Here is a 27822-nt window from a genome sequence, read left to right on the forward strand (position 1 = left end):
AAATAAGCCCAACTGAACAAATCTACTTTCATTACGAGTTTTGTTTTTTTTTTATTTTAAGTAATCTCTACACCCAATGTGAGGCTCCAACTCACAACCCCAAGATCAAGAGTCACATGCCAGCCAGGCGCCCCAAGAGTTACTTTAAAGAAAAAAATTTCAGTTATCCAATGATTTGCTTTAAATCATTTCAGTATTTTTTACAATGTTAGTTAAAACCTTTCTCATTTAAGGTGCCTTAGTAAGTAATGTTTTATCAACATAAAAACTCCTCTTATGAAAACACACATTATGAGGGAGAGAAACTACTTAAGGCTGTCTGCATTGATTCTCAATTTCCTTCCTTTAGGGGAAAAAGAGGGGTGGCAGATGACACTTAAGTTTTCTTTACTGAGCACAAAAGGTTACAGCACCTAGCTTGGTACTATGAATGAATAGCACGGCCATTTACAGAGTGATGGAGAACAACGGCAATATCTGAAGAGAGCCTCTGACCACACATGCTCACAGCCCTGGCCTGTGAGGGGCACAGACTGAACCCACCTACTGGCCAACCCTCACCACTTTATGACAAAAGTGTAGAAAAGAATAAAAAACAAAATGCTTTGGTGGACAAAGAATATTTAACAGTATGGATTATTTAAATGTTCCAAAGGAATGTAGAACTACTCAACAGTATATAAGCAAAACCATCTAGTTTTGATGCTTGTCATTTTTTTCCCTATTAGGAGGTTCAAGGAAATCTACATGGACAGCCCTGACACACCCTTTTCTGAAAGCCACAACCCACTTCCCAGAACCTCCATCAAAATATATAGCTGAGTGACTTTGAAGACGTTAACTCAGGCACTGAGGTTACAGGATTAGCAGGTAGCTCCCTAACTGAGGCTAATGATTTGGGGCAGGGGTTGGGCTCGTGGATGGAGGGGAGAGGCAGCATGTAAGCCTCTGAAGCTATATGAAAAATGTCTATATATTTCTTTTTCTGGGGTGGGGGAGGGGTCTGTGACTTTTTTGAGTCTCAAAGGAATGAGACCACCACTGTGAGAAAAGAAGCATTCTAGGCCTGTCCGGTCTGAGCTCTATTTCCAGCTACTGGCTGACCTCAGGTGAGCAGCTGCCTTGCTCACGACTCTTCTTCCACGGAAAATGCTGCTCTGATTCCATTACTCTTTCGTCGCTTACTGAGTAAGGGAGCAATGCTGTTCTTTCAAGTTGAGTCACCTCCAGGGTGACTCCTCATGTTAGCCCCTTCCTGAAGTGAAAAGATAAGGAGTGTGAGGTGGGGAAAAATGAGGGGTCAAGAACAAAGAGGCCAGATGTCCTGTCAGAGGCTCTCCTCCTTCCTGAGTGTGTGGACTACAACAGCATGCAAGTCTCCGCACTGCTTGACAACATAACAGTGCTAAGAAATAAATTCTGTAACTTACTGAAATGTCCAATTCCACCAAAAGAGTGGTTTTTATGGCGTCATCTGTAGTCAGTTGAACTGCCTTTGAAATTGGAACTTGAAAAATTGGATCCACTGAAGTCACAGATGCTTGGCTTTCCTCCTTGAGAAACAAATGTGATAAAATATTACGAAATGCAATTTTCAATTTTACTTGCCATTGCTTCACTTAGTGACCAGGTAAGATCTATAGGATTTTATAAAATAGCCTAGATATTTAAGTATTCTTTTCTAAGGCAAATGGCTATAGACATAGGCCTCTCAATCTTTTAGAAGAGATAGCTCATCCATATCTTAAACTCCTTGACTATTAGATAAATTTCTGAGATAGATACTGAAAATTATCAGATACCAGCATTTTCCTGTAAAGGTCTAACAGTCTTCCAAATAAACCATGTTAAAGGAGACCATATGCATGCACAATTTCAGGAAGGAGATTCTAAAGGAAAGGACATATTTGGGGTTGGGAGACGCCTGCACAGAGGTTCACAAGAACCTGCAGAGTGGTGGGCCCTGGTGTGGGTATGTTCCACACTTGTGCTGGTCAGTCCAGGAGCCACCAGCCATGTGCCTAAGCACCTGAATTCTTAGTTTTATTTTCATTTATTTAAGCGGCCATGCGTAGCCAGCGGCTCCTGTATTAGACAGCACAGGTCTTGGGAAACCAGAAAGAACCCAATTCGTTGTACTACTTCTGCTCCTTTTCTAACTTGATGTTTCTAAGTTCTGTTGAAGATAGAAACTTTCAAAATGCTAAACAGTTAATACTGGACAAATGGCCATGTGGAAAAACTGGGAAAAGGATCAGAGCTCAGAGCCCGACATGACATATGGGGCACTGGGAGATGTCCCTGCCTAAGAGAGCCTTCAGCAAGGCTGCTAGGAACGCTGTCAGCAGATGGCCCTCAGCTAGCTCACAGTCACCTCGGAGAGTGACCTCAGCATTCCCAGGTCACGCATCCTTTCAGAGGCAGCCCACATCCAATGGCTAACTGAGGACTATAAATACCCACCCCCTTTGTCCCAACTCAGGACAATGTTGAAGGGCCATCCCAGCTCCGGAGAACCCTGTGAGGCTGGCTGGGGCCTTTGCTGGGACACATCACAGCCCACTTTTCACTGTGCCCAACTCCAGCTTCTGTCCCCTCCATTCCCCAAGGTGAGGATCCCAAGGGGATAACCTAAAAAATAATCACATAGTTTGATTCAAAGGAATCCAGTCTGTGACAGATGGTGCTAGAGTGGTTTCAAGAAAGATGCTAAAATGGGAGTCTGGAGCTGGATCACCGACCTGGCTGACAATGAGCACACAACACTGGTGACAGATGGGAGACAGAGAGCACAAGGTGACAAGTGCAAGAGCTAAGTGGGATGGTGCACCATAAAAGGGAATGCATTAGCCAGTACACAGGAGCTGGTGCTTGAGATCTATGGGGAAATGGCACTGATAAGGCCAGGAGAATTGTGGGCATTGCCAAGCTCCACTGACACTTCTGGAAAAAAATGCAAAAAGCTGAGAAAAACTAATCAGCGATTAAACACTAAGTGTGAAAGCCAGAAAACATGCTCTGTAGCACACAAAGAAGCTGCTCGTCTCTTACAGACTGACAGAATGCTAAGGCCTAACTCGGACAAGCGAAGAATGGCCTCCAGGCAGCTGAGAGAGGGACATGTGGGTTGAAAATCTTGAATCCCTAGATTCCCTTGCACCTGAGCCTGCAAGTGACTACTACTTCCTATGAAGAGCAAGAATTTTCTGCTTGCATTAAGACCTCTGCCCTGCAAGACACGCCCACATCCCCAACTCCTGCATCCCATTTCCTCTCCTAACTGCTGAGCCAATAAGGGTTAAGTCACAACATACCAGGCCTCAGATGGGCTGGACCAGCTAAGGCAAGCGAGGGACCATGCTCTGAAGAAAGTGTAGGACACAGCAACACGCACCAGTAGAAACCAGCAAAGTATGTACAAGATGGAATGTTGAGGTCCTGGGCCAACAAGGTTAGAACATCAACTTGGAAAGAGGAGTTTTGCTCATTGGGAGCACTATCCCAGAATACTGGCTTTAACACCTTGGCAACACTCTCTAGAGATGGTTATGAGGCCAAGGAGAAAGCAAAAATCCAGACTTAATGAGACAGAACTGCTGAGAGTTCCATGGCCAGCATCAGATGACAGGAGTAAAAGGCCCAGAGATGCGGAGAGTAGAGTGGATGAAACTATGAAGAGCCAAAACCTATCAGATGACAATGTTCCCTGGAGCACCCAGAGCATACACCATTGCCTAGGCCGACAGGGACAGTGCTGGTGAGGGGCACCAGCATCACGGAGAAGTTCAGGGCTGGCTGCTCTGCTGGCCAGAGCCAACAGACTGGGCCAACAGCAATGGGAAAACCTGGACCACCAAAGAACAGAGGGACGTTGGAGCACTTAGCCAGCAAAGTCCTGCAGGGTGTTAGAGGGAGGCATAATTATCACAGGAGAAAGGCTGGAGGGGCTGCCGGAAGCAGCCCCCCACAGGTGGTGTAGGTTGGTGGGGGAGACTCGGCAACAGCACAGAAACTGTACTCAATAAAGTCCTTCTTCCAGGGGGTAAACATATACTGGGCCAAAGGGAATACCCAAATACTCCAGGAACTGCTAGAAGAGGGTCCAAGTTAGGCTGTTACCCAGGAACCCAAAGTGTAATCATGGGCACATACTAGAGTGGGGCCTACAGGGTCAGGCTGTAAATGGGAATCCTAGGCCAGGTCTGGCTCCATGGGTCCACTCAGTTCTTGGCCTGTGGTTAAGGGCTACATAGTGGAGAGGCCAAGAGGAAGCCTCTGAATTTGACACTGTCCTCTCCCCTCACCCAGGTAGAAAGTGAAAAATACAGCATCCTGAGGAATGGCAGGTATCAATACCACCCCTAAAAATACACAGGACCAGGGATGGTCTCCATCTAACTGACCAACCTGGTCCCTGCATGCAACCAGGTGGATCCTGGGGGATGACAATGAACCACAAGGAACACAAGCAGTTGCCCCAACGGCGGCCTCCGTGAAGGATGGTTTCCTTCGCTAGAGCAGATTCAGATGGCCTCAGATACATGGCGTGTGGACAGAGTGAGCCACTGTGCTCTTTTCCAGCTCTATACCTAAAGAGGGCCACACACTTTCACTTGGAACAACTTCCATTTACAATTTTGCCACGAGGTGGTGATAACGCTCCTGCCAGCTGTTACAAAACAGTCCGAAGCAACGTGGAACATCTGGATGCTCAGCAAAACATCACACCAGCCCACTACACCAGGGACATCATGCTACTCACACTAAACGTGCAAGAAGTGGCTAGTGTGTGCAAGTCTCTGGAAAGGTCCAGGCCCTGTGCAGACTGAAGGCCCAGTGCTCCAAGTACAATTTCCAGGAGCCCACAGCCTGGGGCATGCCAGGATACCCCCTCCCCTCCAGGAAAGGACACGCTAATGCATCCCGCACCTCACTTCCCCGGGAGAGAAGGAGAACAGAAGGTAGGCCCTTCAGGATCTGGAGCGGCACCTCCCACCCCTGGGATGACAGCTCCAACCCAAACAGCAGGTGACACAACAGGCAGCCGGCTGAGAGAGGGGCCCTGAGCAGGAAAGGGCTGTGTGGCAGGCCCAAGTGATGGAGTGGACGAGAGCCGCTGTGGCTTGTCCCACAGGATCCAGACACCCCACGGGCTACAAGACACCAGGACTGGCGGAACAGATGCTGCGTGGAGCGGGACTGGCTGGGAAGACACTGAAGCTCAACTGCCTGCTCCACCCAGTGCTGCTCCGCCCCCCCTCCTCGGGTCCTTAATGTGAGGATCCCAAGAGGATACCCCCCACCAAAAAAAAAAAAAAAAATCATTTTCCAACCCCTTATCCTCTAAGTGTATCCCCTGAGCAAATGTACACAAATAGGACTTAACTAGTTGAGATTTTAAAAAATCTTTCCACCATATTACCAGCAACTAGAGCCTCTTTAACGACCTGTGCCATACCGGAAGCGTTCTCAGGTCCTCCTCCTGAAGCACCCCATCCAATAAATCACGTTCCCGTGCCTCTGCCACATGCACCGTCCTCGTGGCGGGCAGCAGGGCGCTCTACCTGCCCATGCGCCCACACCCACTGTCCAGCCACAGCCTTACTGGATGCACTCCTGTCTAGTCCCAAGCCTGACAAAAATGTACTCATTGTAATTACCTCACGTAACTAAACAGTTTGCAAAATAATGAAGCGTAAGTGGAAAACAATACCCGACAGCTGTTTCTATAAACACGTTTGTTTATCTGAATGCTCTAGAAAGACACTATAAGCAGATGTTAAAAAACCACTATCCTATCAGGTGTTGGCCAACAGCTCTAATGTACTAGAAAGTTATATTTAAATTGCTTCTCAAGTGTCTAAGCCCTGCTTCATTAAAATAAGAAATCAAGAAACAAATCGTGATCCTTCACTGAGGGTGAAGTTTATGGGAGAAAGCCCACGTGGAACCCCACAATGAGCCACTCTAAAGAAAGAGGGCGTGGCTCTCCATGGAAAGATTGGCTGCAATGGAAATTTATTCTAGGTATGTTGGAAGAAGTTTCAGGGTGCCATATGCTAGCATTAGTGAGGAGAAATGAATTGTTATTCAACTTAATGCTCAAAATTTACATACTACTTTCAAGGCACTTCTTTATTGTTAGAAAAAATACACTTGACCAAAAAAAATGGCAAATATAGGCAAAAACTGGTCTGTAAGATGTTACCAAGCAAAAGAATAATCCTGGGGCGCCTGGGTGGCTCAGATGGTTAAGAGTCTGCCTTTGGCTCAGGTCATGATCCCAGGGTCCTGGGATCAAGCCCCACATCAGGCTCCTGGCTCAGCGGGGAGCCTGCTTCTCCCTCTCCCTCTGCCTCTCCCCCTGCTCATGCTCTCTGTCTCTCTATCTCTGTGTCTCAGATGAATAAATAAAATCTTTTAAAAAAAAAAAGAAGAAAAAGAATAATCCCCAAAGTGGAGCATCCCAGGACACCACAAGTCCATGCTGGAAAATAGATTTTACTGTAAATTAGTGCTTCAAGTGTAGCTGAGGTAATTTCCTGAGTGCCCACAACAACTGGCCATCACCTGACTCACATCTAAAATGAGAAACAAAGCAAAAGTGATATAATACAAGTGCTTCTGCAATGCCCAGGCAAACTTTCTCTGTAAGGGGCCAGAGTGTAACCATCTCAGGCTTTGCCAGCCTCCGGGTACCCTCTGAACCCTGCCGCTAGAGCACAGAAGCAGCCACAGACCACATGGGAAAGGACCGGCAGGCCGGGGTCCCAATAAAGCTTTACTTCCAAGACAAGCAGTGGACCACATCTGGCCAACAGGCCAGTTTGCTGACCTCTGTTGTAATCTAATAAACAACAAAGCAAAACCCTGGGTAAGTTAATACTCTACAGCCTGAGGCATAAAGTAAAACCACTTACCTGCCCGAGAGACTCCTGCAGATGCACCTGCAAATATTCTGGTGGTAAGGCGGGAATATTCAGAGAGGCTTGTGAAAGTGGGGGTATCGAGTGGGTAAGTGAGGACTCAGATTCTGCTGGTGGAGCACTTGACTGATTTCCGTTCACTGTATTCTGTTCCCGCACCTCAGAATCCTTTCTCCCCGGATCATCTAATCTCAGAAGTTCAACTTGTGATTCAATGTGTAATAATTCTGGTTTCACAGGATCCATCCGTTGGGAGGCATTAGATGCCATCTTGAGAGCCCCATTCGTCTCCTCTTTTCCTCTACTGGCCATAAAATGCTTCGTGAGGGCAGCCCAGAGTCCGTCAATCCATGGCTCAACCACAAGTTCTAAACTAGATTGTTGTAATAAAAAAGGAAAAAATAAATCCCTAAGGTGTCTATTTAAATATATAATAATGGGACAATGGCAGTCTACTTGACAGAATGCTATGCAAATGCCAAAAACACTAAATACAATGACTATTCAGAATACAAAAGATACCTATCATTAAGTTAAAAACATTATCGTGTGCTCATTAGAACTTCACCTGTAAAAAAATTGAGCACATATAAAGGTCAGAACAAAAATGAAGGCATTTTAAAAGTAATAGGTAACAGGAATGAGATTGCACTTAACTTCCTAAAATATAGTTGGCAATATTTTAAGAAGTTGTAATTTTAAGTAGGCATGCGAAATTCTGATGAGGTTAACAGAACTTATCCCAAATCCAAGTCTATTCTAATATCACATAATTACATATGTCAAATGCACCATCATTTCCCCCCCCCAATTTAGTGATTTTTTTTTCCCCTATAGATTAAAAGATCACCAAAAAAATCACTCTGGATTAATGCTAGGTATTCTAAGTAAACAGTTCAAACCTTCAACCGGTTCTGAACATTTCTGATGAAATTTTCAGGAAGTCTGAACATGAGAAAAAAAAAACCCTAATTTTCCTTTAGGAAAGTTGAATGAATCATAGGTGCCTTTTAGAATGTGGTAGCGTATTTACTAATAAAGTAGGGCAAGCCAACAACAACATCCCCTACATTCCCACGGAGAAACTTGAAGTAAACTGAACAGGTAAGAAACCGTGCATCAGAATCTTGGAAATCACCTCCTTCTCATTTTTAATCACAACTCAAAGGACGTATCAATTAAATTCTAATTCATAAAGTTAAATGACAGTAGGAGGCACATTTCAGACCTCCGTCTTATTATGATTCTAGCTATAATCTCATTAGTACACGCATCCACCCCTCAGAGCCTTTGGAAAATCCAGTACATAAAATTCTGCGTTCAACAATGACAGCTATGTCTAAAACACCATTTTCACAGCTCCGAAATATTAAGACAATAATACCCCCAACAGGAGAGCTAATTTTGGGGCGCCTGGGTGGCTCAGTCGTTAAGCATCTGCCTTCGGCTCAGGTCATGATCCCAGGGTCCTGGGATCGAGTCCCACAAGGGGCTCTCCGCTCAGCGGGAAGCCTGCTTCTCCCTCTCTTGCTCCCCCTGCTTGTGTTCCCTCTCTTGCTGTCTCTGTCAAATTAAAAAAAAAAAAAAAAGGAGAGCTAATGTCCATGGAGTACTTACTACAGGGCAGACATTATTCTAAGAGGACAACCTGTATCAATTCATCTGTTCCTCCCAAAAAAAAATCTCCACAGCACACACTATTATCCCCTATTTCACAGAGGGAGAAGGTGAAGCCCACAAAGACACAAAAGGTAAGGAACATGACCAAGATTTCAGTCAGTGAAGGGGGAGAGTGGTTATCAAGGATCTGCATGCAGGTAACTGGACTGCACTCTGCGTTCTTAACCCCATCAGTGTGGGGGCTGCTACACTAAGCCAGGATATATCCTTGAAAATAATTTTAGAAGAGGAAAAATTCAAGGGAGGTGGTCAGGTTGAAAATTTAAGAGATGCAGGCTGATGAAATACACATTCAAGAATTTTAACACTGGATCCAGTAAATGAACAGGGAAACTGAAAGCCTCTGAAGAGAAAGAAAATATGAACTCAGTGACAGGCCCAATGGGTTCTGGAAGAAGTGAGCAAGTAAATGGCTCATAAGACAATAAACGCTTAATGGCAACAGGACTCTGGCAAAAAACAACAAAACCCACCCACACAAAAATCAATATAAAGAGACAAAACTAAAAGGTGAACATGCAAGGCAATATGGTAGAGCTTCGTCACAAGCAAGACCATATGCACTGGGGATGTGGGGAAAAACCAGCTCATCGCCGCCACAGGAAATGATGAAGTGGAGGGTGAGCTACGTGGAAGGAGAAGTGTCTCCAGCACATCTGTGCAAGGTGGTGCTATGCAGAAAAGCAAGACATTCGCTGAATTTGTCATTCATAAACAAAGATCAAGTGAGTAAGAAGTTAATATATACACCAAGTAGGAAAAAAATCTAGTGGCTGTGCTGTCATCTGCGGAAATAGCCAAAGGCTAAATGATAAACTTAGTTGTAGGACAACATCTATAAGATCTTTGAATAAAGGGGCGCCTGGGTGGCTCAGTTGGTTAAGCGACTGCCTTCGGCTCAGGTCATGATCCTGGAGTCCCGGGATCGAGTCCCACATCGGGCTCCCTGCTCGGCGGGGAGTCTGCTTCTCCCTCTGACCCTCCCCCCTCTCATGTGCTTGCTCTCTCTCATTCTCTCTCTCTCAAATAAATAAATAAAATCTTTAAAAAATAAAAAATAAAAAGTAAAAAAAAAAATTAAAAAAAAAAAGCTTTGAATAAAGACATAAAGAGGATTTGAAAGGTAGCACATAGGGTGAAACACCGAACTGTAAAAACAAGAGTAAACTAATGGAAACATGAATTATTTTTGTGGCTGGCATGGTGGCAAGCGGCCATTAGGATGGTAAGGAGAGAGCCAAGGCACGCAGTGTGCTGTGAACGCCTCTGGTCTGTGTTCTCTGCTGGGCACCCTCCGTGGGAGGGCCCGCATCCAGTCACTGTGCGTGCACGGCAGAGAAGCAAACGCACAGGCTATCAAAGTTCCTAAAGAAAATGCGGACTTCGGGCGCCTGGGTGGCTCAGACGGTTAAGCGTCTGCCTTCAGCTCAGGTCATGATCCCAGAGTCCTGGGATCGAGTCCCGCATCGGGCTCCCTGCTCCTTGGGAGCCTGCTTCTCCCTCTGCTTCTCTCTCTCTCTGTCTCTTATGAATAAATAAATAAAATCTTTAAAAAAAAGAAAATGCAGACTTCTACAAATTCCTACACACCTCAAGACAAAGATAACTTTCCTGGGGCATCTTTTCAAATTTCTTCCATTAGCAGCTACTGAGATGCACGAGGCACTTAAAAAAGTCAACAGAATATATAAATGAAGCCCCGGCTGATCTTTGGTCCTAGAAAAAAAAGCTAACAAAAGGAAAATAACACTCTCAAAATAAAAGCTTCAGTGCTAAATCAAAAATCGTATTTTATAAACTCACAAACTTTCATCCAGTACACAGAAGGGCTGACTGGAAATGGCGGAGAAGCACGCTGCTCTTACCCCACACAGTCATCCGCATGTCCCGTGTCATAGAAATGCTGGGCACCAAGCTCCTGAAGTCGCTTATCAATGATCTTCCCGCCATTACAGAAGTATGTGTATTCTGAATCACCGAGCCCTAAGGAGCCCAAATAGGTTATGAGTGCACACACAGTAAGGTTTAAATTTAAAGAAGAGATATAAATATTTAAAACAATACCATTCCATGCTCTGATTAATAATGCACACCTTCATATCTTCTGAGGCTTTCCTTGAGTAATACAAGTATTTGCCTTCTATTTTACAATATTAGAGTGCCAGACCCATCAAAACAGAAACAAACACTTCTTGGCCACTCTTAACAGGAATATTTTCACATTTTTGTTTCCATGAATCTGTGTAAAAATATGGGAATCTTTTTTTTTTTTTTTTAAAGATTTTATTTTATTTATTTGACAGAGAGAGACAGCTAGAGAGGGAACACAAGCAGGGGGAGTGGGAGAGGGAGAAGCAGGCTCCAGGCCGAGCAGAGAGCCCGATGCGGGGCTCGACCCCAGGACCCTGGGATCATGACCCGAGCTGAAGGCAGACGCTCAACGACTGAGCCACCCAGGTGCCCCAAAATATGGGAATCTTAAAAGAATATTTTATCTAAATCTTAAAAGATTAATCTTAAAAAATAATTTTAAAATAATTAGGTTAAAAAAACATAGTATCTGTATTTGCAGACTTTTCTGATCTAGTGAAGAGGTCTGCAAACTACAGCCTGTGGGCCAAACACCACTCAGTCTTTCTCCATAAAGCTGTGTTGGACCACAGCCAAGTCCACTTGTTCACCCACTGTTTATGGCAGCTCTCCAGCTGCAACAGCAGAGTTAAATAGTTGTTATAAAGAACACATGATCTGCAAAGCCTAAAATATTTATCATCTGGCCTTTATTGATTTTACTGACCCCTAATTGAGAGCATAGACAGGTACATCTGCAACACAATCATTGTGTTAGATGAATTAGAAACTGCTATGTTTCCTGGTAAGAAAATGGACTAACATTTTCATACTTGGTTAAAAATTTAAGATTAAAAGCATCAATTTCTCAGTTGTTTAATCATCTCCATGTACTTCCACAAAAAAAAAGAACAGGGTGAGCAATTGTTGGGGGGGGGGGGGGCGTCCATAAATGGCCTCGGAGTGACTAGAATGCTTGGATACTTTTTTTGAGTAATTTTTTTAAAGCAACACATACATGTTCATTCTTCAAAATAAAGAAATTAGAAAAACCTGAATAAAAAATGTAAATATTCTAAAATAAGTTATACAAGAGAGATCTTAGCCAGGATCATAACCTCAAATTTCTAATCAGTTACTTATCATAGCATAATCCATCTTTATCAGATACCCTCCCCCAAAGTAATTCTCAAGGAGGATTTAAGGAGCACAGATCACAAGCCAGGAATATGGGCTCTGAATTCTCTCCCTGGTGTCCTATCTTACTGAGCTGGTCCTTCTGATCCTTTATCTTAGTTTTTTAATCTATACTTCACAGAGCCCTAGGCCAGTGTTTCCTAACCTGGGATGCATATTAGAATCATCTAGGAGTTTTTAAAACCACTGATGCCAGGGCTCCACCTCCAAACAATTAAGTAAGAATCACTGGAGGTGGGACCAGGTAACAGAATTCAAGGAAAACCTCCCCCATCTGATCCTAACATATGGCCAGGATTGGCAATCATCCTAGGGCAGTGGTTCTCAAGGAGATCAGATCTACCTGGGAACTTCCGGATTTTTCTTTTTTCCTCTTAAAAACAACAACAAAAAACCCAATAAAATAGAATTCAGAGTTGCTCCTTCAGGGTTTTTCTTTCTTTTTTTTAAACCAAGTTTGGGCAGGGGTGGGAGTGGACCAGCCGTTGATATTCTGAAAAGGTTTCCTAGTTGAATCTGATATGCACCCATGGTTAAGAATGCTACTCCAGGGGCTCCACAGAGGAGCCGCTATGGGATGAAAACAAAGAAGGCATTCACAGAACACAGGACATTATAGAAATGTATAAAACATGTAACTGTAAATAGAAAACCAAGAACAAAATCTATACAACCATATATCATGGTTTTGAAGGATACATTCAAATACCAGAATTAAAACCAGGAATAACTGAGGGCAGGCAGAACGCAAACACAGTCCATACCCAGTAATCCATAGTGCAGGTGAGCAAAGAAATCAGCTGGCAGAGCCTTGTCCTGTATTGCTTTCACGAACTTGCGCGCAGTGTCAGGTGGGTCTCCAGTGCCAGTGGTGGAAACAACCACAACAAGAGGCGCGGTTTCAGTTTTCAGGTCATACTACAAAATGAGGACGGCATGTCAGGGATCTCCGGCTGTACACAGTTTTGATTTAACACATCAGCAAGGCAACCAGCTAGGTCTCTACCCAGAACCAGTCATCCGTGCTTCATGTGGCTTCACAGCACAGAGGGTGTGGAGCGTTTCCAAGTTGGGAAAGCACAAGTGTTACTCCTCAGACACCACGGAACCTGGCTCACTCCTCACCCCCTCCGGGTCCAGGGAGCTGGGAATACTGAGCAGGTAGATGGAGATCATCGGCATTTGATGTCTTACAGATCAAGTTTCTTCACTCTAATTCTCACCTAAATTGAAATATTCCAAAGAGAGCACTCACCCTCTCTATTTCTAATGATTCCATGAGCTCTACTGCTCATGTGTATCATCGAATCTGACTCTGAGGGATTCACTTATTTTTCACACTGATACAAAGATTTGAGCTAACAGATTACCAGGTGATTCAATGCTTACAGGGGACAGCACAAGCTGCGTATTGAACTTTTACAGTTAAAGTAACTTCACCTCGGAAAGGACTATCATGACCTAGGAAGTAGATAGCTATCTGTTTAAACTTGGATCAAGAATTGGAGAAATCAATCAGCTGGGGAGAGCAAACAGGACTACTAACATGGCACTAAAAAAAAGAACATGTGCTATTCACCTAACGTTCAAATAGCTGCTGGCCTAGGTGGTGAGGTGATCCCGAGGGGCCAAATCAGGGCTACTTATATGGTGCTGACAACTTTTTGTTTGTAATAACAGATTCAGATTATATTCTAGCATGTGGCATCCTCAACGCCAACACTGAAGTTACTGTAGGATTACAGAACCTGCTGATTGGTGGTGTCCTCCAGGATGCTCCCTGTTGGGTGAGTGGCTACATCTGGAGTCACCTTGACCCTGACGCATAAAGGAACATGAAGGTTCTCCTATGACCTGAGTTTATAATTCACTTATGCTGCTGACAGTCTAGTCTTTTGAACTAGAGATGTGGGGAAAGCCAGAGGAGGTTATGAACTTGAGTCAATGTACGAGCAGGGTAATTTTTAAAGTACTGAACTAAATTTGACTTGTTAGCGGCTGGCACGTCAACTTGGGCTTATACAAAAGCTCCTGCTAGTTGCTGTGGACTGCATTGTCTAAGACAATAAAATCTGGAGAACTCAATCAGACTAACTGAAAGAAGAATACAGATGTTACAATCTTACGTGACCTAAGGGAGGAATTTCTGCAGAGACTGAGAATACAAATAAGCAGTCCCTGACCTAAAGAAGCTCAATCTTCTCTAGATCCTTACACTTCTGCTTTAAATTCTATTCCACAAAAGAATTGCATGGTCCTTCACTTGAAGGAACTCTGACATGAATGGCAAGGTCTTTATTTTGGGGAAATACAAACGGGGCACTGGGATTTGTGAGCTGGAAAACACACATGTGCAGGTGAACACACACCTCTTTCGTTCTCACGGCTGCCCTGAGAAATAAACAAGGCAAACACTACTACTTCCCCTTATGGTTGAGGAGTCATTACTTGTTTCGGGTTTTTGAGACTGTTTAGTCTAATTCAAATGTACACTTGATTTGTTAGAAAAACGACAAATCTTACAACACAGTTGATAAAATAAATTTGAGTGTTGGAAAAAAAAGAGTATGGAGGCATTTAGCAGCCTACTTCGCTGTTTAACATTGCCTCCCAACCAAAATACTTCAAGCATAAAACAGTAAAAACCATGAGTAACCATTTACCTTATCTGACTCGCTAATACAGTGAAGATCTGCAGAAAATCCATGTGCAAATGCTTTTTCACATATTTCTTCTGCTATGGCCTTTGCCTGTCCTTTCTGTGTAGCATAGAGTAACAAAAACCTCCTCATAACCTCACGGCATATGCTACAGCTTTAACACACTGTCAAACAGAAGAGAGAAAAAGGGATTTTTTTTTTAATTGAGGAGTACACCACAGGTATTAATTCTCCCTCACAATCTTTTTTAAAAGACTCCAACAATATCCATACATAACATTTAATAGATTTCTCTAAATATGTTAGTGTAATTCTCAGGGAGTCTAAAAAAGAGAATTCATCAAACCAGGGAGAATACAGGAGTAAAGCTCTAAGTCCATGGCTCAGAAATCCGATGCTGGGGTCAGACTACCTGCGCTCGAATCCAGCATCCATCACTCACAACTGCAGAACTCCAGGCAAGCTTTTCAACCGATCTGTGCCTCGGCTCTCTCACCCTTAAAATGGGGATCATAGTACCCACCTGACAAAGATGTTTCAGCTGCAAAGACCTGAACCATAGCTGAGACACAGCAGTGCTCCAAAAACCTCAGATATTTTTATTTTAAAAAAATGTAATGGGGCGCCTGGGTGGCTCAGTCGGTGAAGCGTCTGCCTTCAGCTCAGGTCATGATCCCGGGGTCCTGGGATCGAACCCTGAGTCGGTCTCCCTGCACAGCAGAGAGTCTGCTTCTCCCTCTCCCTCTGCTCTTACGCATGCTCTTGCTCTCAAATGAATAAAATCTTAAAAATAAAAAAAGTGTAAAAATTCCATTGGAAGTAAAGGCTTTTGTTCCTACGTGATCCTAATACCAAATAAGCTAATCGCAGTAGTGAAGTTAATCAAGCTACATACTCTGCTCTATTGTTTAACTCAGTATCAGATACATATGTGAGTGCAGGGGTATATATGTATAGAGAGAGGAAGTATTTCCTCTCCAAGCTTAAACTGTTTTTCCTGAGGAGAAAACCAGGAGTAAAATACAGGACTCGAGCCCGAGGGGAGGTGGTCTAGATAGACTTTTTTTTCCATACTCATCCAGGATCTAAAGCTGGGGCACTGTTGGGTGCCGGCTGGCTCAGTCGCAAGAGCATTGAGACCCTTGATCTCGGGGTGGTGAACTTCCAGCACCCACGCTGGGTGTAAGGTTACTTAAATAAAACTTAAAAAAAAAAAAAAATAGAACTGGGATATTGTCAACTTGTAGGAGCTGATTTCAATAAATCAGTATCAAATCCTGGCTTTTTGGGAATGGACCATCAGTAGTTTTATGCTCCACTGACCAGGTACATCTAGGGATAAATTAAGCCACAAAGAAATTAGAAGAATTGTGTTAGATAACATTAAATCATGGAATGTCCTTAGGGAGCAGAACAGCGCCTGGCACAGAGCAGGTGCTCAGTAAGTCAGCTAAATGAATGCTATGAAGACAACACACATTTCGGACTCAGGAGAACTGCGGAAATGCAGTGATGGACATGTCACCGCTTACCGTCACTCTAGCTAAGGACCTCGAGCTCTTCCTGGGCGCCAGGCACAGCCCCGGGCGCTCCCGTGTAGGAGGAACCCCTCAGACCCACCACCGCCTTACAAAGGTCTGTGACCCCCGTTTCTCAGAGGCGGATCCCCGGCACCCGCAGAGCACCGGCAGGCGGAGAAACGGGGAGCAGCAGCCCGCGTGCGGCCCGGGGCCGCTCCCCTTCCCGACGCCCCCGCGGGTCCCGCCGCCCCCCAGTCTAGGGAAGTGTCCTGGACGGAGACGCCCACGGAGGGACCCACAGCGACCTGCGGGGCCAGCGCCGCTCGTGCCAACGCCGCCGCGCGGACGGACCCGCTCCCGGGGGGCGGCGGGAGGCCCTTGTGGCCGGCCCTTGGGGCCAGCCTTGGGCGCAGCCGGCCCAGCCCTCCGCCCAACGGGCCGGGCCCCTGACCGACCCGCGAGCGCCCAGCCCCGCCGCGAGAGGAACGTGCGGGCGCGGAGGCCAGTGCCTTCCCCGACCCTGTATCGCCTCCCCGCCGGCTCAAGCTGGGCGGGCTGCCCGCCCGGGAAACAGCAGCCACCGGGTCTCACCTGAGGGAGGCCGGCCGGACACACTCTAGGACCGCGTAGGACCGCGTAGGACCACGAGCCCTGCTCCCGCGCCTGCGCACTCTGTCACGGCGCGCGCCTTTCCAGCGCCCAAGACCAATAAGGAGCTCGGGAAGGAACTGGGCCAATCATAGCGCTCCGGGGTGGGTGTGGCCTTCTCCTTGCGCATGCGCCGGGCTGCTGGGGGTGGTGGTGGAGCCGGCTGTGGAATGCGCGTACGGAGGCCCGCGAGGTTCCGGGGGCTCGGCGCTGCTCGGAGCTCCGGCTGTCCGAGCGCGGTAGGTGTCGCAGCGCGGTAGGTGTCCCGGCCCAGCGTACGTGAGCCCGCGGCATTGCCGAGGTGTCCGTGCTGCCATGGCCCGCCCACTCCTTTCCGGCCGGCGCCGCTGCACGCCGCGTGCTTGAGCTCAGGTTCCCGGGTCGCCGGGTTTGGAGGCACCCGGAGCGTGGGGTCCTTTCACTCCTAGGAGGACGCGGTTCCTGGGGCGCCCCGTCCCCCCTGGACTGCACCCTCGTGTTCCCCAGTCCAGGCAGAGCGTTTAGGTCTACACGGAACTCCCACCTTCCTCCCTCAGTGCCCTGCATCGCTTTACTTCCTTTAGATCTGCCTTTTTCGCCCCTTGGCCAAACTAGACCCCTTTCTTCCTCAGCCCTGTCCAGATCTTTACTTGCAGAGGAGAACACCTCAGGCCTTTTACACGTGTTTGGACCCTTGCTTTGCATTGACCTATACGAATTTTGGCCCTTTTCCCCGTTGCTCCTTTTGGGTATAGTTAACCTAACGCAGTGTTTTCTGTCAGCCAACATAGAGGAGGCGTGTTTAGGGTGTAGCCCGCCTGAGTGTGAATCCCAGTTCTGCCGCGGACGAGCTGTGCAAACCGGACAAAATAATCTCTTTGGGCTCAGTTTTCTCATCTGTAAAATGAGTAGAAGTACTTAATTCTTTGTGTTGTGAGGGTTAAGCTATACCGGTAAAACACAGGGGTGCATGGCAAATAATAGCGAGTATTATTCTCAGCTGCCACTTTTCCAAGCTGTGGGATGCAGAGATTGATGTTTGGGTACTTGTGTTTAAGTGGGAGGTTTTTATGAATCATCTGTCACAAGTACTCATCCTTAGTTTCATAAGCATTCATGTTGAGTTATGCTGTGTGTATATTTGACCATGTTTTTTATTTCCTCTAGTTATAAATCAAGAAGAGTTGAGAATCTGATGGCATGGCTTTAATTACCTTGCGGAGGAACCTTTGCCATTTGTCTGATTTTCGGATCCACGGAGCTCTGGCTGCTTTGAAAAATCATCCTGTAATTCATGTTCACAAGGTTTCCGAGGAGCATCTGTGTCCGTGGTTCTGTTCACCACAGTCTGAGCCTTTCAGGGTCAGATTCCATCATGGCTGTTGTAAAAAGTTCCATTCAGAAAATGGAAATGACTTTCATCCCGTTGGTGAGCCGGTGTTCTCTCAAGCACATGATTGGGATAGGCCTGAACAAAATCTTAAAAGTGTGGATGAACAGATGTTTTACAGGAGACTAAACAGCTTCACCTCATCAGAAGAAGTGTTAAGTTTTATAAGCACACTGCAAACTATGCCTGCTACTCTAGCAGCAGGAGCCTTACAGCGGATTTGTGAAGTGGAAAAAAAAGATGGTAATCAAAAGTTACCAAAAGAAATACTAAAGAATAGTGTCTTTCAAGCCTTATGCATTCAGTGTGAACAGGAATCCTCAGGTCTGCCAGACGCCGTTTTGGTGACTGCTTTGCAAGCCCTGACTCTGTTGCAGGTGGATCCCCACAGTAGCTTGTTACTGAACCTGGTGACAGAATGCCATTGTCGTCTCAAACGGGGTGGCCTGGAAGTTCACAGTCTTTGTATTCTTGGGGAAAGTCTGATTAAACTGCAAGGTCCAGGCTGTGCTACGCTAGAACTGATTATATGTCAACTGAAAAGTGAAAAATTGGAAGAATTTACTCCTGAGGATATTGTGGCCCTTTATAGGATACTGCAGGCTTGTACTGAAAAAGTGGACCAACACCAAGCATTTCTGAATAAGTTAAACAATTTCTCTCTGTCAGTAGTTTACCACTTGAGTCCTACATTGATGAGCCAAGTGCTCAGTGCCCTCGCGGTTCTTGATCAAACTCAGGCACTTCCTCTGGTTATAAAATTGGGAAAATACGCTGTGAGGCATATCCCTCATTTTACTAACGAAGAGCTCAGAAAAGTCTTAGAGGCTTTCATATGCTTTGGGCACAATGACAGATTTTTTACAAAAGCCCTAGAGCGACACGTAGCTTCAGCGTGTCTCACTTTGGATCCTGAGGTCGTCAGCAAGGTCATGGAGTACTGCAGTAGGAAACGGATGCTTTCAAAACCCATCCTCGATGCAGTGGCAGAAACCTTTGTTTGCCAGTCAGAAAAATTTTCGCCTCATCAGATTTCTGAGTTAATTGAACCATTTGGAAAACTCAATTATTTGCCCCCGAATGCCTCTGCTTTATTTAGAAAGCTAGAAAACACATTGCTCACTCATTTCAATTATTTTCCACCCAAAACACTACTGAAAATTCTCCATTCATGTTCACTAATTGAATGCCATCCGGTCAACTTCATGGCAAAAATATTCAGCCCCTATTTTCTTCAAAAGCTGCAGGGTGAGTTGGTTATAACTTTTGAGAGTGGGGAAATCGAACGTGTACTCTTTTCAAGTCGTGTATCTACCTGTACACTGAACAGTGCGTCACCTCTGTCTTCTCTTCCGTAATAACCTAAAGACGAGCGTCAGGTGCTAGTGGATACAGAGTTCCAGGATGATGGAACACTGCACAGAGAAAACAGTTTCTGGTCAACAGACTGCCAGCCTGAGTCTCGTGGGACGTGACGTGGCCCTGGTCATAGTCACAACATGTCAGAAGCCGTGAACGCAACTGGCAACTTCTCGGTTTTGAAAGGGTGGCGTTGGTCGTCTCAGTTGATGGCCACCCAAATATGTCAGGTGTCCACGTCTCCACAGTTAAAGGAAATTCTCAATGATTTTAACATACCTGGTACTTTGAATTATATTCTGTAGTTCGGAGCTTAAGTTCCTTGGAAGTTAAAATGAGATTGTACTGATGGCAAGCAAGAGGGTATAATTAACTCTGACATGTTCTTTTCCCAGAGTCATTTAAAAGTACATTACTTCTGGAGTGATCGGTGTGCGTTGTGCATTCCTGGATGTACCTTTCTTTTGTCACACACACCAAAATCCAAACTTAACTACAACTGGAATGCTTTTTATTTCAGGTGAAGAATTGTATTTGGACAGACTGAGCCTTGCACAGCTGACCCAACTGTTCTTAACCTCAGTCCTAGAATGCCCTTTCTATAAGGTAAGAGCAAGAGCCGGGCTGCCTTATTTCCCTGTGCGGGCAGCTTTCTTTTGTCTCCCCTCTCCCAATCTTTTAAGTTTCTCCTCTTTTGATCTGTCTCAGTAACCGCATCAGAAAGCAGAACTTTCATTCACTTGGAGTTACTTGCCACCAGGTAGCCTTTTCTTTGATATTGAATTGGCCCCATTCCTGTTGTCTTTAAAGGACCCGTTTCCTGCGGCAAGGTGTCTTGGAAGATTTTGTCCTCCAATCAGAGCGATTCACTCTGCTGGCTGTGAAGGCTTTAGCACTCCCCATATCTGTGAGATGCAAAAGTGTGAATCTCTGGACTGAGCAAATCCTAAATGATTTCAAGTACATTTTTAAGCCAAGCCAGACATTTCCCTCTTCTATGATAGGGTTCAGTGTAGGTGCAATTTGTGCTTCCCATCTAGTACTCTAGAGATTCATTCTCCTAACTTAATCAGGCCCCTTGTGTTGGGTCACAGATGGCATCTCCAGACTTGCTCATCCCTGCCTGGTCCTCCGGGCTAGACGGAGTCCCCTTTAAGAGTAGCTCATTTCAGGGCGCCTGGGTGGCTCAGTTGGTTAAGCGACTGCCTTCGGCTCAGGTCATGATCCTGGAGTCCCGGGATCGAGTCCCGCATCAGGCTCCCTGCTCAGCAGGAAGTCTGCTTCTCCTTCTGACCCTCCCCCCCTCATGCTCTCTCTCTATCTCATTCTCTCTCTCAAATAAATAAAATCTTTAAAAAAAAAAAAAAAGTAGCTCATTTCAGAGTAAGGTGTAAGAATGGAGGTACCACTATTCTTTTTTTTTTTTTTAAAGATTTTATTTATGTATTTGACAGAGAGAGGGAGGAAGAGCACAAGCAGGGGGAGCAGGAGAGGGAGAAGCAGGCTCCCCGCAGAGCAGGGATCCCAATGCGGGGCTCAATCCCAGGACCCCAGGATCATGATCTGAGCTGAAGGCAGAGGCTTAACCGACTGAGCCACCCAGGCGCCCCGCACTGTTTTCTTTAAAGCAGCTTAAATAGTGCTAAGGCACATAGAGATCAGTGGTACTTAGGCCCAAGCTCCTTCCATCCCTGAAGGAGCAGTGTTGACAACAGTTTTTATGTGCAGATGCGCACAAATGCACGAACACTGTCTTGGTTTCTCTCTTGCCTTGGAATGGGGCTACTGCAAGGACAGTGTGTTTGTGTCTATCCAGTATGTCACAGACGTTCCTCGGGGGCAATACACAAAGATTGAGTGCATTCTTTTTAAGGATGGCATGCTATTTCCAGATACTCATTCTGTTGCATCATTGTTGGACTTGAAGGTTTTCCCCAGCATTTCTCTCCATCAGCGGGCTGTAGTAGACATCTCTACATGTCCTTCCCTGCTGGAGCCTTTTTGTTTTTTGATCTAGAGACTAGATTCCTGAAAGTGAGATGATTGCATTACCCACAGATTTGTCGCCCCTAATGGTTGTAGATGTCCCTGCCTCTTCTGTCGCTGTGTGTTATTAGTCCTTTAATTGTTGTCATTCGACTCCAGGCAAAAGACTACTGTGTCACATGTTTAAATTGCATTTTAATGAGCAATAATGAGTTAAACATATTTTCACAGTGCTTACTGGTCATTTACATTTGCTGTGAATCCTCTAGTGACCTCTTGAGTCAGGTTCCTATTGGGTTGTCTTCCTTTTTCGGGGGGTGTCTCATCCTGGAGCACATAAGATGGAGATGGTAGCTCCTGTGTGTCTGTGTATGTTGTAGATATTTCCTCCTGGTTTGTAGTTCTTAAATTTTTTTTTTTTTTTTTTGAGAGAGAGCATGTGCACATGTGCATGGGGGAGGGAGGAGGGTGCGAGCGGGGAGAGAGAGAAACTTAAGCAGACAACCACCCTGAACTCAGAGCCTGAGGCGGGGCTCGATCTCAGGACCCCGAGGTCATGACCTGAGCTGAAATCAAGAGTCGGACGCTTAACTGACTGAGCCCCCCAGGTGCCCCTGTAGTTTTTACTTCTTTGTTTGTTTTAATTTAATATTGTTTATGGTATCTTTTTGCTGTATAAAAATTTTTAAGTTTTCTGTAGTGAAATCTATCCATCTTTTATGGTCTCTTCTCTCACTTCAGAATATTTTACCTGTCCTAAGGTAATATAAATATTTTTCTAAATTTTTAAAAACATCACTTCCCTTCCTGTATTTAGCTCTGTAACTCACCTGGAATTTATCATAGTCCACGGCGCATACTAGAATTTTCACTTCATTCTTTACCAGGTGGATTACCAGTTGCAGTATTTACTATATAGCTATCCTTTTCTCCCTGAATTGAAATGTCACCTTTTTCATATTGTCCTCTGTTAAAAATGTGAGTGTCCTCAAGGCCCTTACAGCGATTCTGAGAGTTCCAGAGATGTTTCTTGAGCTGTAATAGCATTGTTGTTCCGTCCCTCCCTTTCTGTGACTTCTGACTACTTTGAAAACACATTTAAAAGATACATTGAACTATTGGATTTATTTTCTTGTTTTGTATCATATCTTCCTTTCTCACATTTAAACATCCAATTTTTAGGGTCAAAAACTTCTTCCTAAATATCAAGTGAGGTCATTTCTTACTCCGTGCTCTTCTCTGGAGACGCCTGTGGATTTTCAGCTTTACAAATCTGTGAAGATTGGACTGATTGACCTTTTGGGAGCAAGATTGTATTTTGCTTCAAAAGTGTTAACGCCCTATTGTTACACAATAGGTGAGTAGTAGGGAGTTTTGCTGTTGTTTACCAGCCTCGGCATGCTGTCCTCTTTGGGAATCTGTGGGATTTAGTAGCCAGTGGAAGGCCTGGAAATGTAAAGTGGAGGTGGCCCTTCCCTGAAGGCAGATTGGAACAGTGGGTGAGCGGTAGGGCTGTGGAGTCCAGATGGTCGGGGGGAGTCCCACGTGGTAGGGGAATGTCTTTGGGCAGAGTAGCCTTTCTCTGCTTGCTTCTTTTCTGTAAAATGAGAGCAGGAAGCATAGTGACCCAGACCTAGGTAAGGACCAGGTGCGAGTGTAAAGTGATACCGGGAACGTGTGGGGGCTGTGGCGTTGCTCACTGTTGTCCTCCAGGGTGGCGCTGGCCCACACAGCAGCCAGGAGTCCCTGTGGCTACTTAAATTTCCATTAGCTCAGATTTAAAACCCATCCAAAGTTCAGTTACTTGGAGCCACACGTCAAGCGCTCAGGCTCCCAGGGGGCGGGCGGATGCCGTAGTGGACAGCAAAGGTGAAAACACGTTCTTCGCGGCAGAAAGTTCTGTTGCACAGGGCTGGCCGGAGAGTTCAAGTCCTTATGCCCTTCATGGTTTTCTAAAATTAATGAGTAAAAGAAAATCAGCTTGAAGGTGACAGTGTCTTACTGGCTTCAGGTGGTCAGAGCTCACCTCCCCCTTATGTGCTCTTTTAACAAAAGGAATGGCAGGCCATCAGAGGGAAGGTGGTGGGGGTCTGCTGTGCCCCGCGACCATACGTCGGGGTGCAGGAGGCATTGCCTACCATGGAGGCTCTGGGAGCCCCAGTGATGAAAGTTTTTACTTGCAGAGGTTGTACCTGTACTTTGCTTAAAGGATTTTCTTCACTCCGGGTTGAAGGATGCCCACCACTTACTACAAGGAGAAGGAGAAAGCAGGCGAGGTTCTTGTCACGCCCAATACCTTGAGGACCCACTCCTGGCTTTTGGGTGGTTGAGCTTCCTTAATTTAAGGCTGTCCTGGTTGATCATAGAGCTGGTTAAAATGAAATTCTCACCATGGTCTGGTGTGGTCATTGCTTCGCAGCCTTCAGCACAGCTGGGTGCATTGCGGTGTGGACGGATTCAAAGCAGGAGGAGGAGGACAGGCACGTAGTGTTTGTGAGAGCACCACACAGAGAATGTTTCCTTTCTTCTCTCACCAGATGTTGAAATTAAATTAGACGAAGAAGGATTAGTACTGCCATATACAGTTGACGAAGATGTGCATAAAAGGTAAAGAAAACTGGTGTGGTTTTTATGTGATGAGACGTGGCGGGCTTGATAATCGATGCTACTTTCTCAAGGTGGGAGAGTTAACATGGTTCTGGAAGTAAAGACGCTAGAGTGCAGCAACCCAATTGTGGAAATTCTGGTAACATAAACATTAATGTTAATAAACTTGAGTGCAGTTTCAGCATAGGAAAGGACAGCACACCCATGAGTTACTAAAAATAACGCTGACACACTGAAATAGCCAAATCCCAAGTAAACCCTTGCCACTAAAAATGTATAAATATTTTGGATTGTCTTAAAAATTAAGTTTCTCCCTCTTATGAGCTAAAGGGCTAGTATCCAAAATCTATAAAGAACTTATCAAACTCAAGAACCAAAAAACAGGGCACCTGGGTGGCTCAGTTGGTTAAGCGACTGCCTTTGGCTCAGGTCATGATCCCAGGGTCCTAGGATCAAGTCCCACATCGGGCTCCCTGCTCAGCGGGGAGTCTGCTTCTCCCTCTGACCCTCTTCCCTTTCGTGCTCTCTGTCTCTCATTCTCTTTCTCTCTCAAATAAATAAATAAAATCTTAAAAAAAAAAAGAACCAAAAAACAAATAATCCAGTCAAGAAATGGGCAGAAGACATGAGCAGACATTTCTCCAAAGAAGCCACAAATGGCCAACAGACACATGAAAAAATGCTCCACATCTCTTGGCATCAGGGAAATACAAATCAAAACCACAATGAAGTACCACGTCACACCAGTCAGAACGGCAAAAATTAATTGGTGGGAATGTAAGCTGGTGCGGCCACTCTGGAACACTGAATGGAGGTTCCTCAAATAGTTAAAAATAGAGCTACCTTACGACCCAGCAATTGCACTACTAGGTATTTATCCAAAGGATACAAACACAGTGATTTGAAGGGGCACCTGCACCTCAGTGTTCATAGCAGCAATGTCCACAAGAGCCAAACTGTGGAAAGAGCCAGGATGTCCATCGACAGATGAATGGTTAAAGAAGATGTGGTATATATACGCAATGGGATATTACTCAGCCGTCAAAAAGATTGAAATCTTGCCATTTGCAACAACGTGGATGGAGCTAGAGGGTATTATGCTAAGCGAAATAAGTCAATCAGAGAAAGACAAATACCATATGATTTCACTCATGTGGGATTTAAGAAACAGGTGAACGTAGGGGAAGGGGGGGAAAAAGAGGGATGCAAACCATAAGAGACTCTTAACTAGAGAACAAACAGGGTTGCTGGAGGGGAGGTGGGTGAGGGGATGGGGTAACTGGGTGGTGGGCATTAAGGAGGGCACTTGATGGAATGAGCACTGGGTGTTATATGCAACCGATGAATCACTGAACTCTACCTCTGAAACTAATACACTATATGTTAACTAAACTGAATTTAAATAAAGAACTTAAAAAATAAAAAAATAAGTTTCCCCCTCCAATTTTTCAGGGTAGTGCTGTGCATTGATGATCCAAAAAGATTTTCTCTGAATAGCAAACACTTACTGGGAAAGGAAGCTATTAAACAGAGACACCTGCGCTTGCTTGGTTACCACGTTGTTCAGGTATGAGTTCTCCTGTTTCCTTTGCTCTAAAACCAATCTTTTTTTTTTTTAAGATTTTATTTATTTGACAGAGACACAGCAAGAGAGGGAACATAAGCAGGGGGAGTAGGTGAGGGAGAAGCAGGCCTCCTGCGGAGCAGGGAGCCCGATGCGGGGCTTGATCCCAGGACTCCGGGATCATGACCTGAGCCAAAGGCAGATCCTTAACGAGTGAGCCACCCAGCCGCCCCTCCAAAAGCAGTTTCTACTTTAGATTTGCTTTTCCCAGGGTGCTAGGTAGTCTGCCAGCCCAGTGGACCAAGAATCTCACATCTAGTTTAAATGTCAACTTCGTTCATTAGGCTTAATCTCTTTATTTATATTTCGAAATACAGAACGTTCAGACCTCCCGTTTTCCAAAAGTGAGGCATCCCTGTATTCTCTATAAGCTATGCTGACCTCTGCTTCTAGAATTACTAAATTATTAGAATATCTGTTTTGCTTTCATTTCCCCGATTTAATGAATAGAAATAGACAAGAGGACCCATTAAAACCAGGATCCTCACCAACACTTATGTATTTATTTTTAAAGATTTTATTTATTTATTTGACCGAGACACAGCGAGAGAGGGAACACAAGCGGGTGGAGTGGGAGAGGGAGAAGCAGGCTTCCCGCGGAGCAGGGAGCCCGGTGTGGGGCTCGATCCCAGGACCCCGGGATCACGACCTGAGCTGGAGGTGGACGCCTAATGACTGAGCCACCCAGGCACCCCTCACCAACACTTCTAATGCCTCAGCGCTTGCTTGTGTCCGCGGTATCAACGGCGCACCAAGGTCCCCTGTGAGGAGTCCTTGGTGAAGGTGCATGGAGCTGCCCAGCTGCCAGTCTGCTCTCCCGTCTGGTGCCTTTTTTCCACTCCATATTTCACCTACATCCCTAGCCTAATTTTTCTAGAGATAACACGCCAGTGCGTGTTCAGAAACCTTTATTGTCCCTTCACCGCTTATAGGAGAAAGCGAAAACCCGTCTACATCTGAGCGTTCGAGACCCTCCCCTCCGAGCTTGGTGGCCTCTTGCCTGACCCCATCCCTCTCCATGCTCTCTTGCCTCTCTCCCTTTGCCCACCCTGCTTCCCGCATCAGACTGGCCTCCACTGCTCTGAGGATCCGGATTCTGGCTCCATCTCGGCCCCTGGCTCTGGCTCTCCTTCCACCGTCATCCGAAACGTGAGGCTCCGCCAGCGCAGGATTGTCCGTGTTCTCCGCACGATCTGCTGCTGGTGTCCTGAGCCCCGCCTGTGTGCCCGGTGCTGCTGGAGGCGCTGGGGGTGCAGGGCTGTTAGCTCTGCCTTCCGGGAGCCTACATGCCGCCGAGGGGGGAGGGCTCGAGAAACCAGAACACCGGGTGCTTCAGAACGTGACAGATTATGACGTCTTTCTGTTATTTCCCTCCCTTTACAGATCCCCTATTACGAGATCGAGATGATAAAATCAAGAGTGGAATTGGTGGAGTATTTACAGAGAAAACTATTTCCTCAAAACGTGGGCGTTCGTTGGTAACGGGAAGAAATGCTGGCTCTAGGACTCAAAGTGACGAACCTGGGTTTTCATGGGACTCAGCACGAAAACAGAACGTCCATTGTGAATTAGCCGTTCGTGGACTGGGGTGATCGGAAAGGGGCTAGTTTTCCTTACACCATGCATACACTTAACCAGTGGTAAATTTTAAATAAATTTTTATTTTTATTTAATACTATTGTAGGTACTTTTATACATGAAGCAATTGATCAAGTACAATAAAGGATCGAAATGAGTGTCATTATTTTTAAATCTTTGTTTTATGGTGGTTATTTGCTAACTGAAAATATTTTCTTTCAAAACCTTTGTTTCCTCTTGTAACAAATATAAGGAAGAAATCTTGTCTCCTATTTCCCTCTTTCATACTTGGTTAGAAGCAGTCCTATGCGGTAAGGAGAAGGATCAGTGGAAAAGAGACTAGGACTGTGGAAAGGAATGCGTCATTACAGAATTATGCAGAAATAACTCTTTAGTTAGTAAGAGAATGTTTTCCATCGGAACGGGAGCTATTTATCCTTTTTTTAAGGTGTAAAGATGTGAAAGTTAACTTATTTAGGTGGGATTTGGGGAGAGGCATTTGATAGAGAAGTTTCTGATTTTTGAATCGAATGGATCAGATTGTCTCCCAGTGCAAATGCATCCTCGCCCCGTTGGGGTCAGGTTAAAGTTTCGGGGG

General features: G+C 45.4%; 2 protein-coding genes across 3 annotated transcripts in view; one reads left to right on the forward strand and one right to left on the reverse strand.

Annotated features, from left to right (window-relative positions):
- MTRR (5-methyltetrahydrofolate-homocysteine methyltransferase reductase) overlaps nt 1–16664 on the reverse strand; it is a 33241-nt gene extending 16577 nt beyond the window's left edge. Inside the window, exons 1-6 of the mRNA XM_021702507.1 lie at nt 16645–16664; nt 14537–14697; nt 12638–12791; nt 10472–10589; nt 6921–7299; nt 1431–1553 (exon numbers count right to left, since the gene is read on the reverse strand). Coding sequence (XP_021558182.1) covers nt 1431–1553; nt 6921–7299; nt 10472–10589; nt 12638–12791; nt 14537–14665 — 903 coding nt within the window. The 5' untranslated portion in view covers nt 14666–14697; nt 16645–16664. The remainder of the gene's footprint in view (nt 1–1430; nt 1554–6920; nt 7300–10471; nt 10590–12637; nt 12792–14536; nt 14698–16644) is intronic.
- Nucleotides 16665–16856: 192 nt separating this feature from the next.
- FASTKD3 (FAST kinase domains 3) lies at nt 16857–27341 on the forward strand. 2 transcript variants are annotated; one of them, XM_021702525.1, is made up of 7 exons: nt 16857–16940; nt 17848–19318; nt 19950–20035; nt 22598–22772; nt 23953–24022; nt 25475–25589; nt 27030–27341. In XM_021702525.1, exons 2-7 carry the CDS (start codon nt 17881–17883, stop codon nt 27126–27128), a joined length of 1983 nt encoding a protein of 660 aa, XP_021558200.1. In that variant the 5' UTR covers nt 16857–16940; nt 17848–17880; the 3' UTR covers nt 27129–27341. The 2 variants fall into 2 exon arrangements, with proteins under 2 accessions (XP_021558200.1, XP_021558201.1); XM_021702526.1 differs by lacking the exon at nt 25475–25589 and having other exon boundaries at nt 27030–27069.
- The last annotated feature ends 481 nt before the right edge of the window (nt 27342–27822 follow it).

This window comes from Neomonachus schauinslandi, chromosome 7 (assembly GCF_002201575.2).
Source record: "Neomonachus schauinslandi chromosome 7, ASM220157v2, whole genome shotgun sequence".
Classification (NCBI taxonomy): Eukaryota; Metazoa; Chordata; class Mammalia; order Carnivora; family Phocidae; genus Neomonachus; species Neomonachus schauinslandi.

Bases quoted from the DNA above. Each gene is read 5' to 3' on its own strand.
- FASTKD3 (XM_021702525.1), top strand. From the start codon at position 17,881: ATGGCTTTAATTACCTTGCGGAGGAACCTTTGCCATTTGTCTGATTTT. The intron at 20,036-22,597 runs GTAAGAGCAAGA...TCCAATTTTTAG, and splicing joins TAGAATGCCCTTTCTATAAG to GGTCAAAAACTTCTTCCTAA. The intron at 22,773-23,952 runs GTGAGTAGTAGG...TTCTCTCACCAG, and splicing joins GCCCTATTGTTACACAATAG to ATGTTGAAATTAAATTAGAC.